General features: G+C 34.1%; 1 protein-coding gene across 13 annotated transcripts in view; it reads right to left on the bottom strand.

Moving 5' to 3' along the window:
• LOC136036885 (dynamin-like) overlaps positions 1-24,818 on the bottom strand; it is a 134,406-nt gene that overhangs the window by 48,882 nt on the left and 60,706 nt on the right. For all 13 annotated transcript variants that reach the window (XR_010619808.1, XR_010619809.1, XM_065719233.1 and 10 more), the window contains exons 7-10: positions 13,478-13,566; positions 11,511-11,710; positions 6,142-6,287; positions 2,487-2,644 (exon numbers count right to left, since the gene is read on the bottom strand). Coding sequence is in view for 11 of the 13 variants with exons in the window: in XM_065719233.1 (XP_065575305.1) it covers positions 2,487-2,644; positions 6,142-6,287; positions 11,511-11,710; positions 13,478-13,566 (593 nt within the window). In the remaining 2 variants the exon portion in view is untranslated. The remainder of the gene's footprint in view (positions 1-2,486; positions 2,645-6,141; positions 6,288-11,510; positions 11,711-13,477; positions 13,567-24,818) is intronic.

The raw sequence follows: 24,818 nt of genomic DNA, 5'->3' as shown, positions 1-24,818 counted from the left end.
TAAAAGAATTTAAAACACAAAATTACAGACCAAGAAAATTTCTTTCATTTTAGACAGAGATTTTGAATTTATTTTATACTGAAAAATGGGATATGTAATGATAATCAGCTATTTTCGTTTAAATTGTAAGGCTGTCTAACAACTAGCGCCATAAAAGAGACCAGGGAAATCTCAGTAAAAAACATGATCAATTTTAGTTGAAAAGAATTTAAAAGACATATAACTTAGTGACAAAGGGAGTTCGAATCACTTGGATTTCTATAAGAATTTTGAGTTTTTAAATGAGAGGGAAATTAGTTGAGAAAAAAACTTACCATCGGTGAGATTAAAGCCTACCGCATCCTGCTAACTTGGTCGGCTGCTAGAGGTAGTTTGGGGGGCGGGGCGGGGGAAATTGCCACGGGCGCAAAAATTTTTGGGGCGTGAAATTCAAATAAATAATCGAACGGTTATAATCATTTCGCAATTTTCGAAATTTCATTCTTATTAAAACAAAGCAGAGGACGCAACTGGCGGTAAGTAAAAGCAAATTAAATCCAAAAATTTTTTTTTTTCCCATATCTTCATTACCATTCTTTAAAAATGAAAGTAAGTAGACCGAATCAAAGCAATTTTAAATTGAATGCTAAGCAAAAAGTAAGTTTACCGAATTTGAGAATTAAAAGCAATCAATTGGAACGACATAATTAATAATTTTGCTAAAGTAAGAAAAGTAAGATTTTAATAAATGAAAAATTTTGTTAATAAATGAAAGTTTTAATGAAAATTTTTGGGAGACAAGGGAGGCGCTACTCAGGATTTTGCCCCGGGTGCAAGAAAGGTTAGAACAACTAGTGCAGGCTATTTTGATTTTTTGAGCAAAGGCGGCCCACTGACAAATTTCTCAAAAACAAAATACACTTTAAACAGCTTCGTCGTTATTTATAATTGATATAAATGGAAACATGGACAATTTTCCACGACGTATACAAATAAATACTGAAACCCAAGGCTGAAAAAACGAACATGATGAACATATGAGAGCACAATTAACCAACTATTCATGAAATATATAAAAAGTATATATACTCTATGTATATCCTCAATGCCTGAAATGAAAGTCAAATTTCAAATTTCAATTTTTCAACTCTAGTTCAACCAGCTACTGTTTTATCCATTTTTGTATTTACCACTTTCTTATTTTTGGTACTAGCAGAAAAAGGGTGTAGTATAGGTGGTCTATTGATTATATATCCGTTTTCTTTCAAAAAGCTTTAAATAGAGAACAATTCTGTGTGACGTGAGATGTTATATTGTATGAATAAATGAATTTACAAAGATACTAACTTAACACAAACCTAACCTAAGCCTATAAGTTTAATATCCGTAGCTAAGGATATTAGCTAAGAGCTAAGGGTATTAAGAATGTTGAGCCAAACCAAAAGATGCTTTGAGCATCTAGTTTGTCAAGAGGATGCATCTGGAAAATGTCTGGAAGTGCTGCAGCTGTTAAGTTGGAACTTTAAGGGTGTTTTGAACAAATGAAAAAAACAACTATGGAAAAGTATTTTTAGCTAAATCAAAAGACAGCAGATACATCCATGTTTTCAAAAGAGCGTGTCGGTAATATCTCAGGATCGGTCAAGGGTATTAAGTTGAATTTTTCAGGGTATGTTGAACTAATTCAAAAGACATTATATGCATCCAACTTGTCAAAAAGTTATATGTGCAGTATCTTAGGAATGTATTAGGAAGGTATGTTTGGACTTTAGAGAATGTTGAGGAGGGATGAGTTAATTAAATAAAAGAAACACTATGTGTAACCTGGCTTGGAAGGGACAGTTAAACTTTAATTAATTAAAAAATTAATGAAAATTAAATTAATTTATTTATTTATTAATTGTAATTAATTAATTAATTAATTTAATTAGTTAAAATTAATTGAAATTAATTAATAAATAAAAAAATTAATTAAATTAAGTTTAAACTTTCAGGACAAAACTCAGCGTGACTTGATACACAAAAGAGAATTTCTAAAATTCAATGCTGTGACATTACAAATCCATATAAAAAAATGTTCAGTTTTGCCAATTACTCAGATTTAAAAATATTATGCTTTCTCTATTTATTTTTCTTCTGAAAATGAACTACATAGCTCGAGATAATTCATCAGAAATAAATAAACCCAAAAATTTAAATAATAAAAAAGAAAATACTATTATCAGACAAGAGTTTATCCAATAATAAAATAACTCAATATTTAGGAGTTTATAGAACTTGAGAAAATAAAGAGGTTACATTGACCACGAACATTGGTCAGATTAAACAATATAAACCAAAACTAGAAAAGGGAGCTAAAAACAAAACGAGAGAAAAAAAAAGACCAGATTATAATAGACGACATGAGATAGATAGATAAAACTAAAGATGACATAATAATAGATAGATAAAATAAAGAGAGTTAAAGACGAGATAGATAGATAAAAAGAGAGGGTTGGGGGACTTACTTGGCGAAACCGATGAAATCCTCATGATTAGTATTAGCATAAGCTAGTTCAATATCATTAAGGAGTAGGATTTGTTCCTTGCACAACTGTTCCCTCTGTCTAATATGAGTGGTAATAATACGTTCACTTTCTTCACGCAGCCGAGGAAACCGAGACATCTACAAAAAAAAAGTATGTAGATCTAGAAACAAAGATTTGATGAGTATACAGTTAGACTTAGACTTTCGCTAGAATATGTCAATAAAGAGAGGGGAGGGGTCAACGACGTTTTCTGCAGCTTCACGAAGAAATTTGAGACATATAAAAAGAGGCAAAAATTCAAAGTGTTTATGCTATTTCTTATACGACCCGACGGTCACAAACACTTTTTTTACATCTCTATTATTTCGTTGATTGAACATCTTATTTTTTCTATTTTTTGTAGCTTAGTAATAAGCGAGCTCAGCAGCCAGCTTAAACAATTATTTTCATTAAAAAAAATAGTACTCTCTGACAGCAATAGATTAGGTTGCTGATAAGTCTCTGAAGTTTTAGTTGATGGAATATAATTTTGAAACTTAAGTAAATACGACACTTAAAAGTTAGTGGTTATTAAAATTAGTGGGAACTTTTCCATCAGAGGAACAGAGACATTATTTGTATGAAGTCTTGTGACTAAGTAACTACAACGACTGGTTTAAAATCTCCCAAGAACGATTTAACCACGTTTTAGAAAGACACGCGATAAACCACTCAGTCAGATTTAGTTTGGAAGAACAGGAAGACAAACTTGCCAACTAAGATTATAAAATTAAAAGCTACAGAGATGACAGTGCTTAAGCATGATCCAAAATATGGGCATCCCGAAAGACGGGGGAGACAATTACCAGAGGAATTGTCTACGAGTTCTTTTGGGTACTCGTATGACTGATGTATTTCCAACATGAGTTGTAAGGGATGATTTAATGGAAACTGTAACTTCTTGGAAGTTAGATTTCTCTTCTAACATAAAGGTAAAATGATTGGCTCATAAGTACAAGCCACAAAATGGAACCACCAAGTGACGCAACAATTTTTACTCTGGAAAAATCTCCGGTCCTCTCTGTCTTTAGTTTCGTATTATAAAAAAAAAAAAAAAAAAAAAAAAAAAAAAAAAAAAAAAAAAAAAAAAAAAAAAAATCCAAATTCTCCGAAATTCCTGTCCAAAACTATATCCCACGAGCCAAATATCTTAGCTTCTTTCCTCACAGAAAACTCACATAAATTCCCACAAAGATGACACCGAGAGGGGTAGGAGGATACCCAATCGGACATGTAGACAAAACTCTTTGCCAGAAATACGATCTATTGTACTAAAACAAATCTGCTATATTCACCCGCATAGGGGCACACGGACCCGATGCTCAAGGAGGGGGAGGGAGGAGCAAAAATAATTCAACAGTTCGTTTTAAGGCACTACTTTGTAACTGTACCTTGAGGAATATCCCTTCCTTCGTTTGTTCAGGTCTATTTACTAAGAAAACTACATTTTGTGATTCAAACTAGATAAGAGCTGGGATTCTTCAAGTTTGCATTGGATCAAACAAAATGAAGTAATATCGCAATAAAATGCAATCTCACAACCTGAAGTCTTCTAATCACAGTATTATTTTCTTACTCAGCAATTACCGTATTTTCAATGGTTATATGCCTATATTTGCGCAATATGGTAGGATAAGGAGATATCTCTTTACGAAAAAAAAAAATATTTCTATTTCGTTTCATTTGGAAATCATTTTCGATAATCAATTTAACAATTTTGGGAGTTTCTATTTCAGGCAAGGATAGAACCCGGGTAGGACGGAATCCTAGGATTTATTGATTATTTCAATCATGAATTTTCAATCCTTTTACGAAAATTAATTAAATAAAACAATTTTTTCAACTGAAAGTAACAAGCAACATTCAGATTTAAAACGAACATAAATTATTCCTTAAGGAATTTAAACAGAAGTCAAACTTTATCGTAAAGAGCGAGGCGTTGAGGAGGGGGCAGCCCCTCTTTATACGGAACAATCTCTGTTCCGTATACACCAATCTCTTGGTGTATAAATGCAAGTTCACTTGCATAAGAGTCGAGGCAAATTGTAGGAGGCCCTTGTAGGCTTTGAATTGGACTCTTATTTCCATTTATATTCATTGTCAAATTTTACAATATATTGTCTCACTCGCCGTGAATTAACACGTTAAACCCTCAACAAGGTTTGAACCCAACCCACCGTGAATTAGCATGAGAGGGTGGACTCTAGTTCAGCATTGTGGAGTGATATGCATGAGAGGAAAATTTTCATCCAAGTCAACTTGTAGTCAACCTGCGATTGTTCCCCAGCGAGAACCTCCAACCGGTACGACTCTAGTTCGTCATTGTAAAAAGACACGTTTGCAAGGAGCATAAATGGGAGACAGTAACAACGGCCATCAAAGGGGTAAAATTAACCTGGACAATCTGTCTTGGCTTTTTTCTACAATTGGCCATGACTTCCGTTGAAAAATCAACCCTGTTTTTCATTCAATTTTAATCGTTTTTAAAATAAATTTCGCCCTAAAAAATGTCTATATGCTTCCCAATAACAAATACTATATGTAAACAATAGACAAATGTCATAACTTCAGCCCTTTCCCAAGGGTCTGTGGGGTCATGTCATCCCCAGAGGAATAGTTACTAATCCTTTCGACTATACTGAACCAAATAGCTTGACACGAGAATATTTTTCTACATATTGATTGTCTACTCTTTTCAAGTCTTGTAGATAAAAAATTATTGGCCCTAAGCATACAGGCCATGATTTGGGGAGAAAAAAATGTATCTCAGTTAATGATAAACAAAGCTCGTTTTTTCGTATTTTTTCGATTGTGCTTCAAGATTGAACAGTCGCAGTTTTTCAAGTCTTCATGGACCATATAATGGCAGATATGCTATGAATCTTAGCTAGGTAACTTTAGTAGTTACGTATAGCACAATAGTGTTGGCCTTTTTTTTGGATCTGAAGCATATGAGACCATCCTACTACGGGGCAACGATTGAGGCATGAAGTCTGCTATTACCATAGTAATTATATTAAATAGTAAATAATTTATTTAATTTAATATTAAATAAATTCATATTAAACACAGAGAGGAAATTTTCAAATTCAAGCAAGCCAAAACTAGCCTATAAGATAAATCATACTGATAATGGGCAATGAATAATTTCGAACTTTTCTTCAATTCTACTTCCAAAGCGAAAGTTTACTTTCAGTCTTACGTTTTTGTGCATCGACGAACAACGTTGATTGTTCGTCGAAAATGTAAAATTTCAAATTTTTGTAGTTAGGAGCTTGAAACTTCTATAATAAGGTTCTACAACAAATAGCATTTCCAGTTTCAAAAATGGAAATGCTTAAAAACACAAAAAGTTAAAAACTTGTAGGACGGGGTGACAAAAAATATCTGGAATCAGCACAAAAAGTCAATCTTTTTGATGCTTTAATTATTACAAAAACTCATATTTTTTTTATATAGTTTCGGTTACTATTGGCCCGGGTCACTCCTTAGTTTCAGTTCTTTGCCACGAACTGTTGGACAAGTAACAAAATGGGGGGGGGGTCGGGGTTTCCTTCCATCCTGAACCAATACACAAGTTTAGTTTTAATCTTACCTTTTCTGTGCACTGACGAACGACATTGGTCAGTTCCTGTATCACTAAATCAATACACTTCAGGCTTGGCTCTTTCATTCGAGATATTTGACGCTTCACAATCGCTTCAAATGCCTTATCAGGAGTGAATAGGCCCACTCTAACACCTGGAAAGATATTCGTATTCGTTTATTGGGATGCCTATCATAGTATTCCAAAAATCAAAGATAGAATATGCTACTTTAGAAAACGCAAAAATAGACTTGAAGACACACGCACAAAAAAAGGACAAAAACGGAAAACACTTGAGAAATGCACAATTAAAAACGGATGGTCTATGACAAACGGAACAGGGTGGCCTACTCCAAATCAACATGTGGTCTAGAATTCCCACTAGAAAAGTAAGAAGCCTTTGTGGCCAGTCTGAAGAGCTATCTCTCGTCATCAAAAGACATCCCCTCTTGGCCACAGCTAGCGTCACCCCAAAGGCACGATATGTCCAGACGTCCTCGTTTGCGAACCTGCACCTTCTTTGAGATGACAGCCGGGAGGACAGAAAAAGAATCTCTGCTAAAAATTCAAAGAAGACTAGAATCTTCGGAGGCTTCCAAAGGTAAGGTTGGAGATGGGACAAGGGGTGGTTGAAGATCACAAGGGGAGTTGCAGCCGACAGATCGAAGTTGTTATCAGAAGAGATTCCAAGAGGATGGACAGGTGATTCCGGATAGGACACTTTATCGTCTGGCTTCCGTCGAAAGTAAAATAAAAAACGAAATAGGACTAAAAAGAATTTGCAAATCTGCTTGTACCGTACGACACTTGACGGGTTGAAGTTTTTTCTGATGCTTAGCAAGTCAGATAATCGGTATGGAAAGCGAAGGAATAGAACGAAGCTTCTCGTTTACTAAATTTGCTTTTCGGAATTTTTACTTTTCTGTAGATCATGTTTTCGATCGAACAAAGAGGGCAAGTTCAAAACTCAAAGGAATTTCCGTAGTTGCTCTTGCGGAGTTCCAGTATCATTTAAATGCCATGTTTTGAATACCCAACATCAAACAAAGGAGATATCAGCGCTTGCAAAATTCCTCAGGAAGTAATAATCATTACTATCAATTTTGTTAATATTCATTCATTAATTACTACTTGTTATATTGTTGATTGCTAAAATCCATTATGGATACTATGCCACAAGAAGAAGACGAACTAGTTTCGGCGGATGGGGGCCACATTCTGAAGAGCCCAGATTTGAAAAAAAGATTAGAAGCACAAACAGCCAAATCACATAGAAAGTATATGAAGTTATGGATAAAATCATAAAGCTCAAAATTTCAGGATGAGGGGGCCCAACCCCCTCCCACCCCAAATCCGTTAACCAGGTTGGCTTCTCTAATCCCTTAATATTCTGCTATGAATATTATAAATTGCTAAATTGATTATTGCCGCTATTCGGCAAGTAAGGAGTAATTCATTTCAGGGAAGCATGTGCAACATTTTAAGCCAAACTAAAAGTATTTAAAAAAATCATAAATAAATAAAAACAAATTAAAAAATAAAATAATACAAATAAAAAATATAAATAGAGAATGAAGAAAAAACATTAAACCAAATCAAAAATAATAGGCTACATAAAACATACCAGAGTGTTGGCAGTGTGAAGATCTCAACATTCAAGTTATATTTAATTGATATAACAGTTATTGATATCTATGATATATTTATATTTGGCCATTTTGTACAACGCTTACTTGCCAACACCAGGGTTGTTTGGCAACGCCAGGAATGCCACAACCATGGATTTTGGGAGATTTTTCATACATCCAAAAATGAGTCGTTAGAACCTTTATAAACCATGGATAAGAACGGAGGAGGGGCCACATCCATTGAAATGTATATAGAGAATTGTTATGCGATTCATAATTTGAAATAAATTGTTTAGAACTAGAAAAGGAGATAAAATCGTCATCCCTTATAACTGAGCGGATTAACAGTTATTTGCCTCGAACTGATTTAAGAGATTTGTGACATGGCTCAAATTTTGAAACGTTATTCTAAGAAAAATTAACAGAAGACCAATTCTTTTACCATAATCATGGAAAGACGAAAGTAGAAAATATATCTTAGGAAACGACTTTCTAAATTTATTTTTTATGATAGCTGGTCAAGAAATGAATCTTCGCTGAATCTTTAGTTTTACTCATTCGCCTTTAATCACATGTTTTCCGATTGCAAACTAATCTCTCTTTTTTTCCACTATCCAAAAGTGCCACCCAATGAATAAACTAATTAGTTTTCTTTTTCTTTTTTTTGTAATTTATCTCATACACGAAATCAAATCTTCTCTGACTCAAAGCCCTGTTTCGTATTATTTTTATCTTCTGAGTTTGGTCAGAGTCCATCAATTTAGCTCTAGGTCGAGTTAAGTATAGTGCAATCATAATGACAACTTTTTATAGATATAACAGAAGAAGGATCGAGAGGACGCCAACTCATCGTCATCCGGTATACCTCTGGGAACATCACTTCTTCCGCCATACTTCCAAAAGGCCATCCCACCTCACAATACACACAGTGTGGCACAATTTTGTCAAACGCGGTACGCGTGAAACGGTGTGGCAAACCATAAAGATGAATAAATAATCTTTTATTTTTAATTAATTCAAATAAAAATAATTTTTGATTAAAAATTTAAATTTTTATAAAATTCTTACTCCGTCGGAAAACAAGGAGTGAGTCAAAGTCACCCACGATTCTGTGACTTGGCTTTCACTCCTATAATTTACAAAATATTTTTGCAAGACTAAATGATGATTTGCCAAAAATTATTTACAATTTTTAAAAATAGAAAATTTTACAAAATTGCAAAAGGCTTTACTAATCTGAGGAAAACATAGAGCGCCCCCCCCCCCTGTTGCCAATATTATGTAAATAAATACAAATTAAACAAACTCAATAAAATATCTCTAATAATGAATATCTGAATTGAAAGTCTGTATTTTCACTCGTGAAAAACCTAATCAAATGATCAGACTTTTTTTCATTCCAATATGAAAAAAAGTTGTTTTTTTTTTCGTTTTTTTTTCGTATCTTAAAAGTTCACTGAAAGTGTTTTGGGGTCTTGTCACAGTAAAGTAAATTCAATACAATTTTTACATAAACATCCTTTAAACTTCAGGCAATAAAAAAGTTATCAAGGCGTTTTGGCAATTTTTCTTTCCATGCGCAGCACCACGTAATGCACGTTATATCAATAAAAAGTTTCAAGCGACTGAAAAGAATATTAATACACAAACGTATTAATACTTAATACTAATACTTAATAATACTTAAGTAACATGCTTAAGCTTAGTAAACAATCTGAAATACTGAGCAAGTTCTGAATACACTTTCATTACGCATACTCCCAAAAATACAATATACTCCTCAATATTTCCATTTCTCACTGCAGGTAAATTATATGGTGCATAATGCCATAGTAAACCTTAAGGAATTACTAGTGATCTTTCCAAACATTTTCTAGTCTGAATTTCCAAGGAACCATTGGGAAAAACTTCAATTTTGTAGCGGAAACTGTCACTACTACTTCTTCCAGTTTGATACTCTATATAGACCCAGAATGCTTACACCCTTTAACAATGAAACAGATTATGGTAAAACTGCATTAAAAAGACCCCCCCTCACCCAACAAAACTTCTACTACCGACAAATATATCAGTCTAGGAGTTCCCCAGACAACTAAAAAAAAACAGAGAAAAAATACATCAGAGAAAGAAAATTTTCCAGGAACATTCCTCATTAGGTCCCTTCATTAATAAGAAAATAACGCGATTAATAAGTCACACAATGGCAAATTCGAAAAAAAAAACTACTAAAACGCACAATTTAAAAAATAACTTTAAAAAACGGCGTATCCATTATAATGGGATATTTCAAAACCGAATAAAACTTGTCATTTGTAAGGATAAAAATGAAATAATGGTTTATACCAGTTTCAAAAACCGCCATACGGCCGAGTACCTCTTGTGAAAATAAAATGAATATATTTTAAAAACAATCAAGATGTGGGCTATTCATTTATTCTTTAATTATTGGTACTCGCACAGAATAACAAAAATAAAAGAGAAATATAATTTTTCATAATAAAATAGAAATAAAAGCAAGAAACGACATTTATTTGGATAAATACCAAGAATGTAATAATTTGTGCGGAGGCGACCACTAGAGTATGCATACCACAGTTTAGTAAACACTAGCTAAACAAATGTAAAAATAAAGATAGACAAAGCACTTAGACTTCTTTTTATATTTGCAAGAAAAGAAGGTGAATAACTATATTTTTCGGGCATAGCAACTATTTTACAGAGTAAAAGGCCGCTTACAACCGCTAGGGTATTACGGACACAACGTTAAGCCACTTCCAGTCCAAATGACTTTTTTCACAGATTTTGCAGATTAGACCGTTTCCCAGTCTGAAATGGAACCCAGTCAGATCTTTTTCAGGTCAAGCGAATGTTTTTACATGCTGAGGCCACATGGATATTTTACAGTCTAAAACAGACTACGTTTAGGCCATAAATTATTTCTGAGACCGCACTCGATAATCATGATAAAAGGAAAAAAAAACCGTAAAGAAGAGAGAAACGAGGATAATAAAAGCCAGTGAAAACGTAGATTACAATGGAAATATTGAAAAAAAGAAAAACGACAAAAGCCCAAACTTAATATAAAAAAAATAAGGGGAGGTCTTGACCGAAATATTTGCATTGTAATCTACGTTTTTCACTGGCTTGTATTATCCTCGTTTCTCTTTTCTTTACGGTTATTTTTTTCATTTTGTCATTTAGGCCATTCCAGTCACTGCTTTAAGAGGCAGTAGCTCGTTTTAAACCATTATCGTAGTCTAATACGAAGACGTAGACACGCCGTTTTAACCATTTCGAGGCACAGGAACTGCTTCTGCAGACAGAAATATCACTTGGACCATTTTTATAGCCTAAAACGGACCCTATTTGAACTATTTACAGGTCAAACAACAGTTTTTTACAGGAGGAGAGGCCGTTATAGGCCACTTTAACCATTTTTATGGCCTAAAACAGACCCTATTTAGACTATTTATAGGTCAAGCAACAGTCTTTTACAGGAGGAGAGGCCGTTATACGCTATTTCTACCATTTATTAAGGACAATATATAGGCCATTTTCAAACCGACATTTGTCTTTACACATTGAGTAATCATTTTACCAATGGGCCTGAACCTACTTAAAAGTTCGTCAAAAAAGAAATAGAAAAGATAGACGCAAAAAGCAAATAGTTAGACAATGAAAGTTGTTGAAAATAAATGAATAGATAAAGAAACAACTGGAAAGGAAAATATCAGAGGTAAAGTCATTAACCGTGTATGTTCCTGATTGCAAAAGCAATTTCTCTCCTCAGCTCCTTTTCATCGAATTCCATCTTAACAATCTCAAAAGGGAAGCGCTCATGAAAGATACGGTTGATTTTGGCGCCACTACTCAGCTCATTTGTATTAATACTCCCAGTTCCACTACCCTCAATCGTCCTCTCGAAGTCGCACTGCAGCTGCTGAATCATCCTAAAAAAAGAAAGATCATTCTTGTAATATTATCATAAAAGACAGGCATATACACGAGGGATTTTTAAGGGAGGGGAGAAAAACAAAATAAAAAATCGTTAGAGTAATCTAAGAAACCATAAGAATTGGTGGAAGTGGGTCTGAAAACTTCCATTGGGCGCTACAAAACTGCCACTACAATTCCGTCGATTGATTAAGCCATGTGGTTAAGTAGCCCTGGGAAGATCTAAACCCCATCTTGTTTAATGTTCATGCTATACTCACCTCCCTAGATATCTACAAAAACTGTACTTTATTTCTATAGTCTAATCCCTGTCCAATCAGGGGCCTGTTGCTTTTTTTTCACCTTCTACAGGCTATTCAATTAAACCATTCTAAGTTTTTTTTTTTTTTGATTTTGTTGCAAGCGATTATGTATCCCAGGAGAATGCTTTTTCTGTTTTTCATTTGAATTGTCAAGGTTTGAATTCTTCTTATAATTATTTGGTTGATTTAAGTTCAACAGTAGGAAATATTGGTGTTATAGGTTTAACTGAAACGTAGGTGAAGGATCATTTTGATTCTTTATTGGCAATTAATGGTTATAATTTATATAGAAAGAACCGAAGAAATCAGAGACACGGTGGCGCAGCTTTCTACGTTAAGTCGTGCCTTGAGGTTAAGGTAAGGGACGACCTTTGTGGTTATGTTGAGATGGTATTTGAAAGTTTGGTATTTGAGGAATTGGAAAAGCTGCCATTGGTTACAAGTCCATTTGTAATAATGGGGAAATTTAATCTTGATATGAGTTTTTAAAAATGATATAATTTGCCGTAATTTTTATGATACTTTGTTCCCTTTTTATATGAATCCTTCAATTCATAGTTATAAACGGATTACTGAGACTTCTGCGACGTTGATTCATAATATTTTTGTAAACTGTAATTATAAAGAGTCGTGTGTTATCCCTAATGATGTTTCTGACCATTGTAGAATAATGACAGCTTTTGAAGTTAATGGATTTACATGTAAGTCTCCAAGAATTGATAATGAGAGATTTCATTATACTAGCACTTCTTTGGTTTTTTTTTTAAAGGCTAGAGAATTTTGATTGGTCATAGCCATTTTCCTACAAAAACTAAAATACAAAGCAAATAATTTGGAGGAGGAAAGGGACGGAGGTTTTAACTTTACTCTTTAAAGTTTTTTAAATAAACCCAAGTGCTGTAAAGATAAAAGAACATAATGATGAATAAGATAGACCGTCGTTTATTGATGGTATATTAGTAATATCACAAGTGTCTGTTCATAACCCGCATACACAGAAAAGATAAATAGTGCCGAAAAAATTCAGAAAAAATCATGGAAACAAAAATCAAACAAAATTCAGAACAACAACAAAAACGCTAATAATACAAAAGGATCAAACCCTGAATAAGGTGAAAGCGACAATACAACGTCACCAATAGCCTATAGTGCAAATCAGTCTGTTTCTCAAAAGTATTTGGCAGGTGATATTTTTAATGTTTTCCAGGTCATAGTCAAGACACATCAAAATATTAGATGCGAGGCCTTTCCCTCCTTCTTCCATTATTTAATTTGTAGTTGTAAGTAGCTTTGCAATCGGGCCCAGAAGCATAGTCAGGAGACAAAGCCTCCACCTCCTCCTTGTTTAATTAATTTGAAGTCGTGAGTAGAGTTTTAGTCTCATGTCCCGGAACATTGGTAGAAGATGAGGCCCCCCTCTCTCACTAAAAAAAAATCCATAAAAATATTTAAAAAACTTACTGCATCATTGCCTTTGTCTTTATTGATGGATCATCAGGTCTAAAATGCTTGAACTGTTCTACCTCTTTCTCCATTGACAACAATTGTTTCTGCAAGAGAAATAATAGGCAAAACCATATTCAAATGAATAAAACTAATAAAGTTATAACTATAAAAATAGAACTAGATATTATTTGGTTGGCTGTTTCAATTCAATTTCCCAAAACCTTTTCTTAGTCATAGCCTGAAAGTTTCTGAGATGGCGGTAAAGTTAGAACAGAATGCTTCTGCTTTAGGATTGTTATATTCTTCTCTCAAATATTAAATTTAAACTCACTTGTATAGTCCTTTTTGTAAAAGTTCAACATTGAACTATTCTCTTATGCAAAAGTAAAGAAGAGAATGTAAACGTTAGAAGTTGTTTTGGTAGTTAACTGAAAACTGGAGGCTAAAACTATAGAATAGCGACTTTCTCCGGCGTGGTTTTTTTTTATATCCAGTTTTTCTGTTTCAAATAGAACAATAATGAGCAATAGAGGAGGTAGATAATCATAAGTGAAAGCGGCAGAAAATTGCCCTGTCTACATACTACCAGTTCTACCTCTTCAAAAATAGAATGCGGGGTTCCCCAAGGTTCGATCCTAAGGCCGCATCTTTACTTAATATATATTTCAGAAATAAAAGAATTTATAACTAATTGCATACTAATAACATATACCGATGACATAGTAATGTTATTTAAGTCGTATACGGTAGATTTGTTTGCTATTATGGAGGCCACTTTAGCTGAATTGTCTAGTTATTTGCGAAGGAATCATCTGTCATTAAATATTCCGAAAACAAAATATATGCTTTTCTCAAATATACAACATTTTGAAACCAATAAGATACTTTCATTTGGAAATATAGTGATTGAAAGGGTAACCAATTTCAAGTATTTGGAAATGATATTGATGAAATGATTACGTGGAAAGATAATGTGAGGGCATTTTCCATTAAAATTTCCCGAGGGACAGGTATTCTAAATAGACTAAAGCACTTTATTCCTCATAAAGCACTTAAATTTTATAATATACTCTAGTTTCTTCACATTTAGAGTATGTATGCGCTCTTTGGTCTAATTCGTTTAATTATAATGCATGTAAAATCCAAGTAATACAAAATCGGGCAGTAAAAACTCTATTTTCATAAAAATCCTCTACAAGTGATTCATTCTGCCTGGCAAAAGTTCTGAATGTTTCTAAAATATCTATGCTCCAAGTTGCGAGTTTGGTTTACTCGTGTATTAATTCTTTAGCACCACTTGGACTAAGACAACAAGTTTCAAACGGGTTCAGAATATCATTCATACCCAAAAACTTCATCTGAAAATAATTTACTCATATCAGAAATGTGCCACAGGCATAGAGGTGCACTATCCTTACGACATGTTGGTGTTAAGATATGGAACATGTTGCCCAAGTATATAATGGAATCAATTTCGCTAAGTTTATTGTAAAAAAGTTGAAAAATATCTTATTCAGTATATAGCAATATCTTATATATAATATCTTCAGTATATAAGTAATATCTTATTGAATAGATGAAAAAAATGATCACATTTTTTGTTGTTTAGTTTTTGTTTAGTTTTTCTGCTTAATAATATTAGAAAAAGGAAATTTTGTTTGATGATATTTTTGCAAAATTCTTTGTGATTTTTTATCAAATGATTGATTTATCAAATCCCCGTATTGGCCGTTTATAGCCAATGGCATGTTGGCAATACTAGAATAAGTGTATGTATTGATTTTTATTTTGTCAATAAATCAAGTCAAGTCAAAAAATCAAGTCAAAAATTGAATCGTGTCACGACCTACGCTAGTTTCCCATAATTTCTTATAATTTACATACATTTCACATATTATTGTATTTCTTGAAGTTGTACAACTAGATGCTTAATAAGATTAGATAAAGATCAATTATACAGGTTATTATCCCATACAAATACCCGTGCTGGCCAAATGGTAGCCACGCTAGATTCACAAGCGAACGCTCATGGGTTCGCTCCTGATGGTAGTGGTTGTTTAGTTGGGACGAGGATTAGTGGCGTTTCTCTGAAAGACAAGCGAAAAGTCCACCCATCTTCAAATGGGTAGCTGGAGGAATCTAGGGGAAAACACGGGAAACGTCGACGATTTGTCACTACCCACTAGCATTTCTGGCCGGGGGAAGAGCATCAGAAGACCGGTAAGTGCGTAAATGACACCATTGACTCGTAAATGATAGTTTATTTTTGTTTTATTGTATATATATATATATATATATATATATATATATATATATATATATATATATATATATATATATATATATATATATATATATATATATATATATATATATAATATATAAATATATATATATATATATATATATATATATGTATTTGTGGATATATATATATATATATATATATATATATATATATGTATATATAACAAAATTTCAAAGAGATATTTTTTCTGTTTTGTTTAACAAACATGTATTTTAAAAGAAGAATACAGAAAGAGAAAAAAATTCATAATTTTATTAGAACATTTAACTCACTATGTCCAGAGTGCTGCAATATATATTAGCAAAATACACTCAAATATAATAAATGTTAAATAACAAAAATAATGATCAGAATGAAAAAAGCAAATTACTCCTGGGTGAGATTGGCCTCATTAGAGGCTTTTTTTGCCTTAGTGTTTCATTTCATCAGCAGTTGCTAGAAATTTAGAGTAAATTTTGCAATTTACGGAAATATTGGACCAATAAATAATTATGTCTTTAAGAAAATATTGGCTTTTCTGTTCTATGCGTAAAATTTATAATCAAGAATATAATTTATTTAAATACTATATATGAATTAGTTGTATAGCTCCTCTCGACAATGAAGAGTAGAACATGTTTAATAGCTATGATAGTGCTCGACTGAATAACATCAATATATTTGATTATTTAATATTCAAAATATGATTATTCAATATTATATTACCAGAGATAGAGTAAGAAAAACAAATTCCTGCTTAACCAGAGTTACACTAAATCTTAATCTCAAGAGATTGGCAAAATAACCATTCTTTCTTAGAGCATAATAAAACTAGAGTAATTAGTTGGGCAAACTCTTACAATTAAGACCATACTACCCAATTGAAATAACTGGCGTGACTTCGAGTTAACGACAAAACAGACCGTGAAATTGGGGAACTTGACCTCAATATTTCTTTTTATTTGTGATTTAAACCACTAAATGTTATCTAATACGAAAACTGTTATTTAATACAGATGGCGTTGGTCCCAAGAGCCTAATCCCACCTGTGACAATCAGAGGCAAATTCTTAAGCCTATTAATACGGAATTTGAGGTTGTATTTTCCCCTTGCCGTGACAAATGAAAGGCAGATTTAGCGAAACTATAATGTGAAAAATATTCATTAACAAAGATAAAAGACTTCCCCCCTTGAATCGAGTTCTGCACGCAAATCCAAACGTTAAACAGTCAAATATCAATTATCTATCCACAAGCTTAACTTTTGCCCTAAAATGAATATATGATTTATCTTTATATATAATATAATGAATATATTCAGCATGTCTAAGAACCTTATTGCAGAATTATAGCTCATATATGCAAAAAGACGAAAATTGGCATAATTATCTTCGAGAAATTAATTACCGGATGCATTTATTTGTTTGTTTTTAGCCACAGGAGTAATGCCATTTATGTCTCTCGTTTTTCTATTAATGTTCTAAATTTTGTGGCTCGAGCAGAGCTATTGAGCGAAAATTGGAATACTTAGAACTGATGACAATTGGCTCAGAACTATCGAAAAGCAAAATAAATATCTCCCCAGTTTCATAGACACACTCCCTAGTCCGAACAAAATGACGGACTGTTATTTAGAATTACTAACGGTTTTACAGTATTGAAATCTTGTATACTTGTTAATGAGTAAGTTAGTGCGTAAAGTCAGTGAGACGTCTTTTGTGAGGGAAGGGGGTACCCGAAACATCAAAGCAATGAATTCTTGGGCCACATATTTTCAGCTTATCCCTGATTTCCAGCTAATTTCTAGCTTATAAAATGTCCTTCTGATCAATATGATGAGGAGGTTTGACTTCCAGCGTCCCTCATTTAGAGTAATGAAAGATATATTTAGACTTTTTTTTAATGTGGGTGCTAAGAGGAGAATGGCTCCACTTTTATTGCAGAAATGTTTCTAGAGTGAAATAAAGATGACATTTACACGATGCAATCGGCTTTGGAGACTTCAAGAAAAGTATGGAGTATGTTGAAATTTTAAGGTAATTGTATCGCCCCGGAGGCAATATTATTCCAAAAAAATATGTCCCTTCCCCTCCCTAAAACATAAACAAAACTTCCTGAGAAATCACTTTGCCATTCCAGGCCCTTCTGAAAATCTTAAGGGGTCATTTTTTTTTCAGGGGCGATTTTCGTTTTCAAAGCATTTTCACAACGAAGTTAAACTTTAGCAAAAAATGTCAGTGACAGTTGGGCCAGGAACTTCCGTCGTATTTCACCGAATGTGATATTAAAACGTACAGAAATTTAATAAAAAAAACAAGTTTTTTAAAGTAAATTAGAAAGCGACAGTAAAACTCAAGACCAACAGAAACTAGACCTACGTTGCCTGAGCAACGTGAAGTGTTGCGGCAACCTTTCTCCGGCTTCGCCGAATAAAGTGTTACGAAAGCAACACTTTGGTTTTGTTTCTATGCTATCGGTTAAACGCTGAAGTTGTCAGCCTATCGAAGCTTTTAAAACGTTATGTTCAAAGAAGAAAGCGATCAGTAATCACATGATCAAAGGCTATTCCTCAGCGTTGAAAAAACAACAATAACAAAAGAATATCGAAAGAAGGGACTAAATTGACTTTGCAGCCAGTTGAACTTTATCCTTTTCAATCGTAGACATCGTGACGGATGAAAACTTGAAACAATATCTTACATAATCTAGTTGGTATTATAAAGCTATCCGTAACTTTTCAGGATTAAAATACCATAGGTGACACTAATTATTACGAAACTACCTCATTGTTTTACGTTATCGTTTGTACCCGTTGCGCAAACACTTAATTCTAGGTTACAGTGAGTATGGGTAGGCTACACCAACTAGCAAAAGCTACAAGCCTCTCTTCCCTGAAGATGATTGTATCCTAACAGACGATTATTACTTACAAGTCCCCTGCATGTCTTACCACTGGAACCAAATTGGTCTTACCATCAAATACACCAGAAACAAATAATAGCTGCACCAACTAGCCAAAGTTGCAAATCCCTTATTGCCGGAGATGATTATGGTCTAACAGCCGACTGTTGCTTACAAGTGCTCTACTTGTCTCATAATTGGTATTGGCCTATTTTTGGTTTCAGTCAACCCCTTGAAACTTTCAAACTAGTACATCTTACGAAGGAATTTTTGTACCAAAAAATGGATGGCATATACTTTGATCAGCTCATCAAGAGCTATCGATTGTCGTCGAAAAAAAAATTCTATCTGCCAGTTCAAAAGTTGATTTTTTTTTGTCGTAGGCCAATTTTTTAACGTCACCACTTAGACAGGAGCAAAGGATAAGCTCCAATTTCTTTAGCAATGACAGAACTTTTAAAGTTTAAGAGGTACATCTGATAACATTTCTCTACCTCAATCCCGAGTCTGAAAAAACAAATGATAAACCCAGCCGAAATCCCGGCAGCACTTTCGGACCCGTGGGAAAATGCTGCTTTTTTGCTTCTGTAAATTTTTCTATTTATCACTCAAAGAAGATATATTGGCTGTGGGGCCAGGTAACTGCCACATATATTTAACACTTATAGATTTTAGTCCATCTTCAATTTGAAAGTTGTGCCTGCCTGCTTGCCTGCTAGAACGGAGCCTTCCACTCGAAAGCAGAAACATGGTTTGATGAAACGAAAGCTTGGCTGCACAACTTCAGATACCCCTCTCTGATATAGGCTATATAACTCCACTTCACTTCACACACCATAGGCTCTGGCTCGTGGACAAGCAAAAACCATCCTTTTTGGCCCCAGGCAAGAGTTATGCGGAGCTTTCCAAAATGTAATGTCATATTCATCATTCCGGCCTGAGGTCCACACTTTCCGTAAAAACCGCACAGGTTAGACCCTTACCAGTTTCCAGGAATAAGCCGAGACCGACGGCATAGGAAAAAAAAAACTGGGACAAAACCAAAGTGTTGCTCTCGCAACACAATTATCCTGTGTACTAGGAGTGATGACACCCTCTCCAATCCTCAGTCTTTATGCTAAATTTGAACTTTTTCCATCAAGAACAAATGCTCTACTTGAAGAGCAATGTGATTAAAGATTGTTTTTGCCAATGCCTCGACAAGGGAACGGTTTACTCCAGTAGAGGTTTCAGGCCTCATAATCTGAGGGGAAGGAGGGGGGCAAGGTATACCCTATGAGCGTAAAACATAAAATAAAAGGAATCTAATGTCAGAAAAACTAGGGGGGACAGCTGCCTCCCTTACCCAGGCCTAGAACCGCCACTGCTTTACTAGTTTGATGTTGCTTTAAGTAATTAAACTTTTAATTTGTCTTTTGAGAGACATTATGTGAATAAAAAACAATCTACCATCTGACAATATTTTCTGCACTTAAGTATTCTTTTATTTAAGCATTAATCAAATTTTTGCGTAAAGAGGGGGGGGGAGGCTCTCTCATCTCATCTGAGACAATTCCAAAGTTTGTTCCGTGGAGGGGAAGGGACTCAACAGTTTTCTCTTTGATCCATATAAAGGTTCCTATAAGATTTGTTATCTATGTACCGTCAAGTAAAGGGGTAACTCGAAAGACCCTCTGTGTTGCCAGGTTATCGACATGTCCTATCTCTGAGGTCTTGGTTATGGTCTAGTGTATCAAATAAAAGATTTTAGCTAGTATTGAGGGAGAGGGGTAAGTGGATGTCGAATTTTGACTTGGGGAGAGGTCTCTCTTTTAATTTAGAACTATTTGTTTTCCTCAATTTCTACTTAGTACTACAGGTAATAAACCCCTTTTGTTAAATCACTTTTTTTCTGAATATTAAGAGTACACATTAAGAGTATACGAGTTGCAACACGACACCTGCATGGTACGTCTAAGAATACTTAGATTAGTTTTAAGGCAAATTTTAATCTTTTTTAGTTTAGAGGAATAAAAAAGCAACCATAAAAATTGTAGCTGATCAGAGTTCTATGTCTATTTTCAATTCGGTTAAATAAGAGAAAAAGTGCTACATTGAATGTAGCACGTGCTACAATGCTACACATTATGAAATAATGTAAGAAGTGAGGACTATCTCAACGCAAGTCATTTGGACACAAGTATGTAAGGAGTGAGGTCTTGCTCCCCTTCCTCATTAACATTACATCCAGCAAGCTATTACCATGAGAAGAGTTTAACTGTACAACATTTGCTGTACAACTGTCCAAATTTTTAAAACAGGTCTCCTTGCCCTACCTTTATATTCCTTGTTTTTTATTGGTAACTTTTCAATTAGTGATATAAATATATAACATAAGTTTTTATTTTGTTAATGATTTTTGGAAGTTAACGAATGACAGGTGACAATTATTATTTAATTTTTGTTTGAAGGTTTACGGCGGTTATAAAGAACTGTTTTATATTTCTCTCTGGTATTCATTCTCAGGGCCGTATCCAGGATTTTTATCGGGGGGTTTTACAAAAAGCTTTAAAAACACATCAAAAAATTTTTTATATTCCTTTTGTTACATTTTTACGAGTCGGAAAAACATTTGGGGGGGGGGGGGGGTAAAAATTGGATGTGTAACAATTTAAATTAAGCTGACGACAATGTTGTGTTAGATACTTGTCCCCTACACTTAGTATGTTACTCAAGATTTGTGAGAGATATTAGATAGTGATAATGACATTCTGTTCAACTTTGTAAAGAGTAAGTATGTTTAATCCTGCCTATCAGGCCCTCCTTATGATTTGAGGTTAGATGTGAGGTCTGGGGTATGTGAGGGGATTATGTTACCTTAGCTTTATTTTCAAGGAGCTTTTCCTTAACGATGCTCCTTCTCACCATGCTTTGTTGTTAGTTTATCTCAGAAGCAATCTGCTACTTCATTGGTTTAGCCTTTGCTCCATTTTCTTGTTCGTTCTTCATTTGTTTAGCCTTTGATCCATTTTCTTTTTCGTTCTTCATTGGTTTAGCCATTGTTCCATTTTCTTGTTCGTTCTTCATTGGTTTAGCCTTTGCTCCATTTTCTTTTTCGTTCTTCGTTGGTTTAGTCTTTGCTCCATTTTCTTGCTTGTTCTTCATTGGTTTAGCCGTAGCTCCATTTTCTTTTTCGTTCTTTATTGGTTTAGCCTTTGCTCCATTTTCTTTTTCGCTCTTCATTGGTTTAGACTTTGCTCCATTTTCTTTTTCGTTCTTCAGTGTTTTAGCCTTTACTCCATTTTCTTTTTCGTTCTTCATTGGTTTAGTCTTTGCTCCACTTTCTGGTGCGTTCTTCATTGGTTTAGCCTTTGCTCCGTTTTCTTTTTCGTTCTTCATTGGTTAAGCATTCGCTCCATTTTATTTTTTTGTTCTTCATTGGTCTAGCCTTTGCTCCATTTTCTTTTTTGTTCTTCATTGGTTTAGACTTTGCTCCATTTTCTTTTTCGTTCTTCAGTGTTTTAGCCTTTACTCCATTTTCTTTTTCGTTCTTCATCGGTTTAGTCTTTGCTCCACTTTCTGGTGCGTTCTTCATTGGTTTAGCCTTTGCTCCGTTTTCTTTTTCGTTCTTCATCGGTTTAGCCTTTGCTCCATTTTCTTTTTCGTTCCTCATTGGTTCAGCCTTTGCTCCATTTTCTTGTTTGGTCTTCATTGGTTTAGCCTTTGTTCCATTTTTTTCGTTCTTCATTGGTTTAGCCTTTGATCCATTTTCTTTTTCGTTCTTCATTGGTTTAGCCATTGTTCCATTTTCTTGTTCGTTCTTCATTGGTTTAGCCTTTGCTCCATTTTCTTTTTCGTTCTTCATTGGTTTAGTCTTTGCTCCATTTTCTTGTTCGTTCTTCATTGGTTTAGCCTTTGCACCATTTTCTTTTCCGTTCTTCATTGGTTTAGCCTTTGCTCCATTTTCTTTTTCGCTCTTCATTGTCTGCTCCATTTTCTTTTTCGTTTCTTCATTGGTTTAGCCTTTGCTCCATTTTCTTTTTCGTTCTTCATTGGTTTAGTCTTTGCTCTATTTTCTTTTTCGTTCTTCATTGATTTAGCCTTTGCTCCATTTTCTTTTTCGTTCTTCATTGGTTTAGCCTTTGCTCCATTTTCTTTTTCGTTCTTCATTGGTTTAGCCTTTGCTCCATTTTTTTTCGCTCTTCATTGTCTTTGCTCCATTTTCTTTTTCGTTTCTTCATTGGTTTAGCCTTTGCTCCATTTTCTTTTTCGCTCTTCATTGGTTTAGACTTTGCTCCATTTTCTGTTTCGTTCTTCAGTGGTTTAGCCTTTACTCCATTTTCTTTTTTGTTCTTCATTGGTTTAGTCTTTGCTCCACTTTCTGGTGCGTTCTTCATTGGTTTAGCCTTTGCTCCATTTTCTTTTTCGTTCTTCATCGGTTTAGCCTTTGCTCCATTTTCTTTTTCGTTCCTCATTGTTTTAGCCTTTGCTCCATTTTCTTGTTCGTTCTTCATTGGTTTAGCCTTTGTTCCATTTTTTTCGTTCTTCATTGGTTTAGCCTTTGATCCATTTTCTTTTTCGTTCTTCATTGGTTTAGCCATTGTTCCATTTTCTTGTTCGTTCTTCATTGGTTTAGCCTTTGCTCCATTTTCTTTTTCGTTCTTCATTGGTTTAGTCTTTGCTCCATTTTCTTGTTCGTTCTTCATCGGTTTAGCCTTTGCTCCATTTTCTTTTTCGTTCTTCATTGGTTTAGCCTTTGCTCCATTTTCTTTTTCGCTCTTCATTGTCTTTGCTCCATTTTCTTTTTCGTTTCTTCATTGGTTTAGCCTTTGCTCCATTTTCTTTTTCGTTCTTCATTGGTTTAGACTTTGCTCTATTTTCTTTTTCGTTCTTCATTGATTTAGCCTTTGCTCCATTTTCTTTTTCGTTCTTCATTGGTTTAGCCTTTGCTCCATTTTCTTTTTCGTTCTTCATTGGTTTAGTCTTTGCTCCATTTTCTTTTTCGCTCTTCATTGTCTTTGCTCCATTTTCTTTTTCGTTTCTTCATTGGTTTAGCCTTTGCTCCATTTTCTTTTTCGTTCTTCATTGGTTTAGACTTTGCTCCATTTTCTTTTTCGTTCTTCATTGGTTTAGCCTTTACTCCATTTTTTTTTCGTTCTTCATTGGTTTAGCCTTTGCTCCATTTTCTTTTTCGTTCTTCATTGGTTTAGCCTTTGCTCCATTTTCTTTTTCGTTCTTCATCGGTTTAGCCTTTGCTCCATTTTCTTTTTCATTCCTCATTGGTTCAGTCTTTGCTCCATTTTCTTGTTCGTTCTTCATTGGTTTAGCCTTTGTTCCATTTTTTTCGTTCTTCATTGGTTTAGCCTTTGATCCATTTTCTTTTTCGTTCTTCATTGGTTTAGCCATTGTTCCATTTTCTTGTTCGTTCTTCATTGGTTTAGCCTTTGCTCCATTTTCTTTTTCGTTCTTCATTGGTTTAGTCTTTGCTCCATTTTCTTGCTTGTTCTTCATTGGTTTAGCCGTAGCTCCATTTTCTTTTTCGTTCTTTATTGGTTTAGACTTTGCTCTATTTTCTTTTTCGTTCTTCATTGATTTAGCCTTTGCTCCATTTTCTTTTTCGTTCTTCATTGGTTTAGCCTTTGCTCCATTTTCTTTTTCGTTCTTCATTGGTTTAGCCTTTGCTCCATTTTCTTTTTCGTTCTTCATTGGTTTAGTCTTTGCTCCATTTTCTTTTTCGCTCTTCATTGTCTTTGCTCCATTTTCTTTTTCGTTTCTTCATTGGTTTAGCCTTTGCTCCATTTTCTTTTTCGTTCCTCATTGGTTCAGCCTTTGCTCCATTTTCTTGTTTGGTCTTCATTGGTTTAGCCTTTGTTCCATTTTTTTCGTTCTTCATTGGTTTAGCCTTTGATCCATTTTCTTTTTCGTTCTTCATTGGTTTAGCCATTGTTCCATTTTCTTGTTCGTTCTTCATTGGTTTAGCCTTTGCTCCATTTTCTTTTTCGTTCTTCATTGGTTTAGTCTTTGCTCCATTTTCTTGTTCGTTCTTCATTGGTTTAGCCTTTGCACCATTTTCTTTTCCGTTCTTCATTGGTTTAGCCTTTGCTCCATTTTCTTTTTCGCTCTTCATTGTCTGCTCCATTTTCTTTTTCGTTTCTTCATTGGTTTAGCCTTTGCTCCATTTTCTTTTTCG

This window comes from Artemia franciscana, chromosome 16, assembly GCF_032884065.1.
Source record: "Artemia franciscana chromosome 16, ASM3288406v1, whole genome shotgun sequence".
NCBI classification, from domain to species: domain Eukaryota; kingdom Metazoa; phylum Arthropoda; class Branchiopoda; order Anostraca; family Artemiidae; genus Artemia; species Artemia franciscana.
Note: the sequence above shows the minus strand (reverse complement) of the source record. Positions and strands in the feature narration are given on the sequence as shown.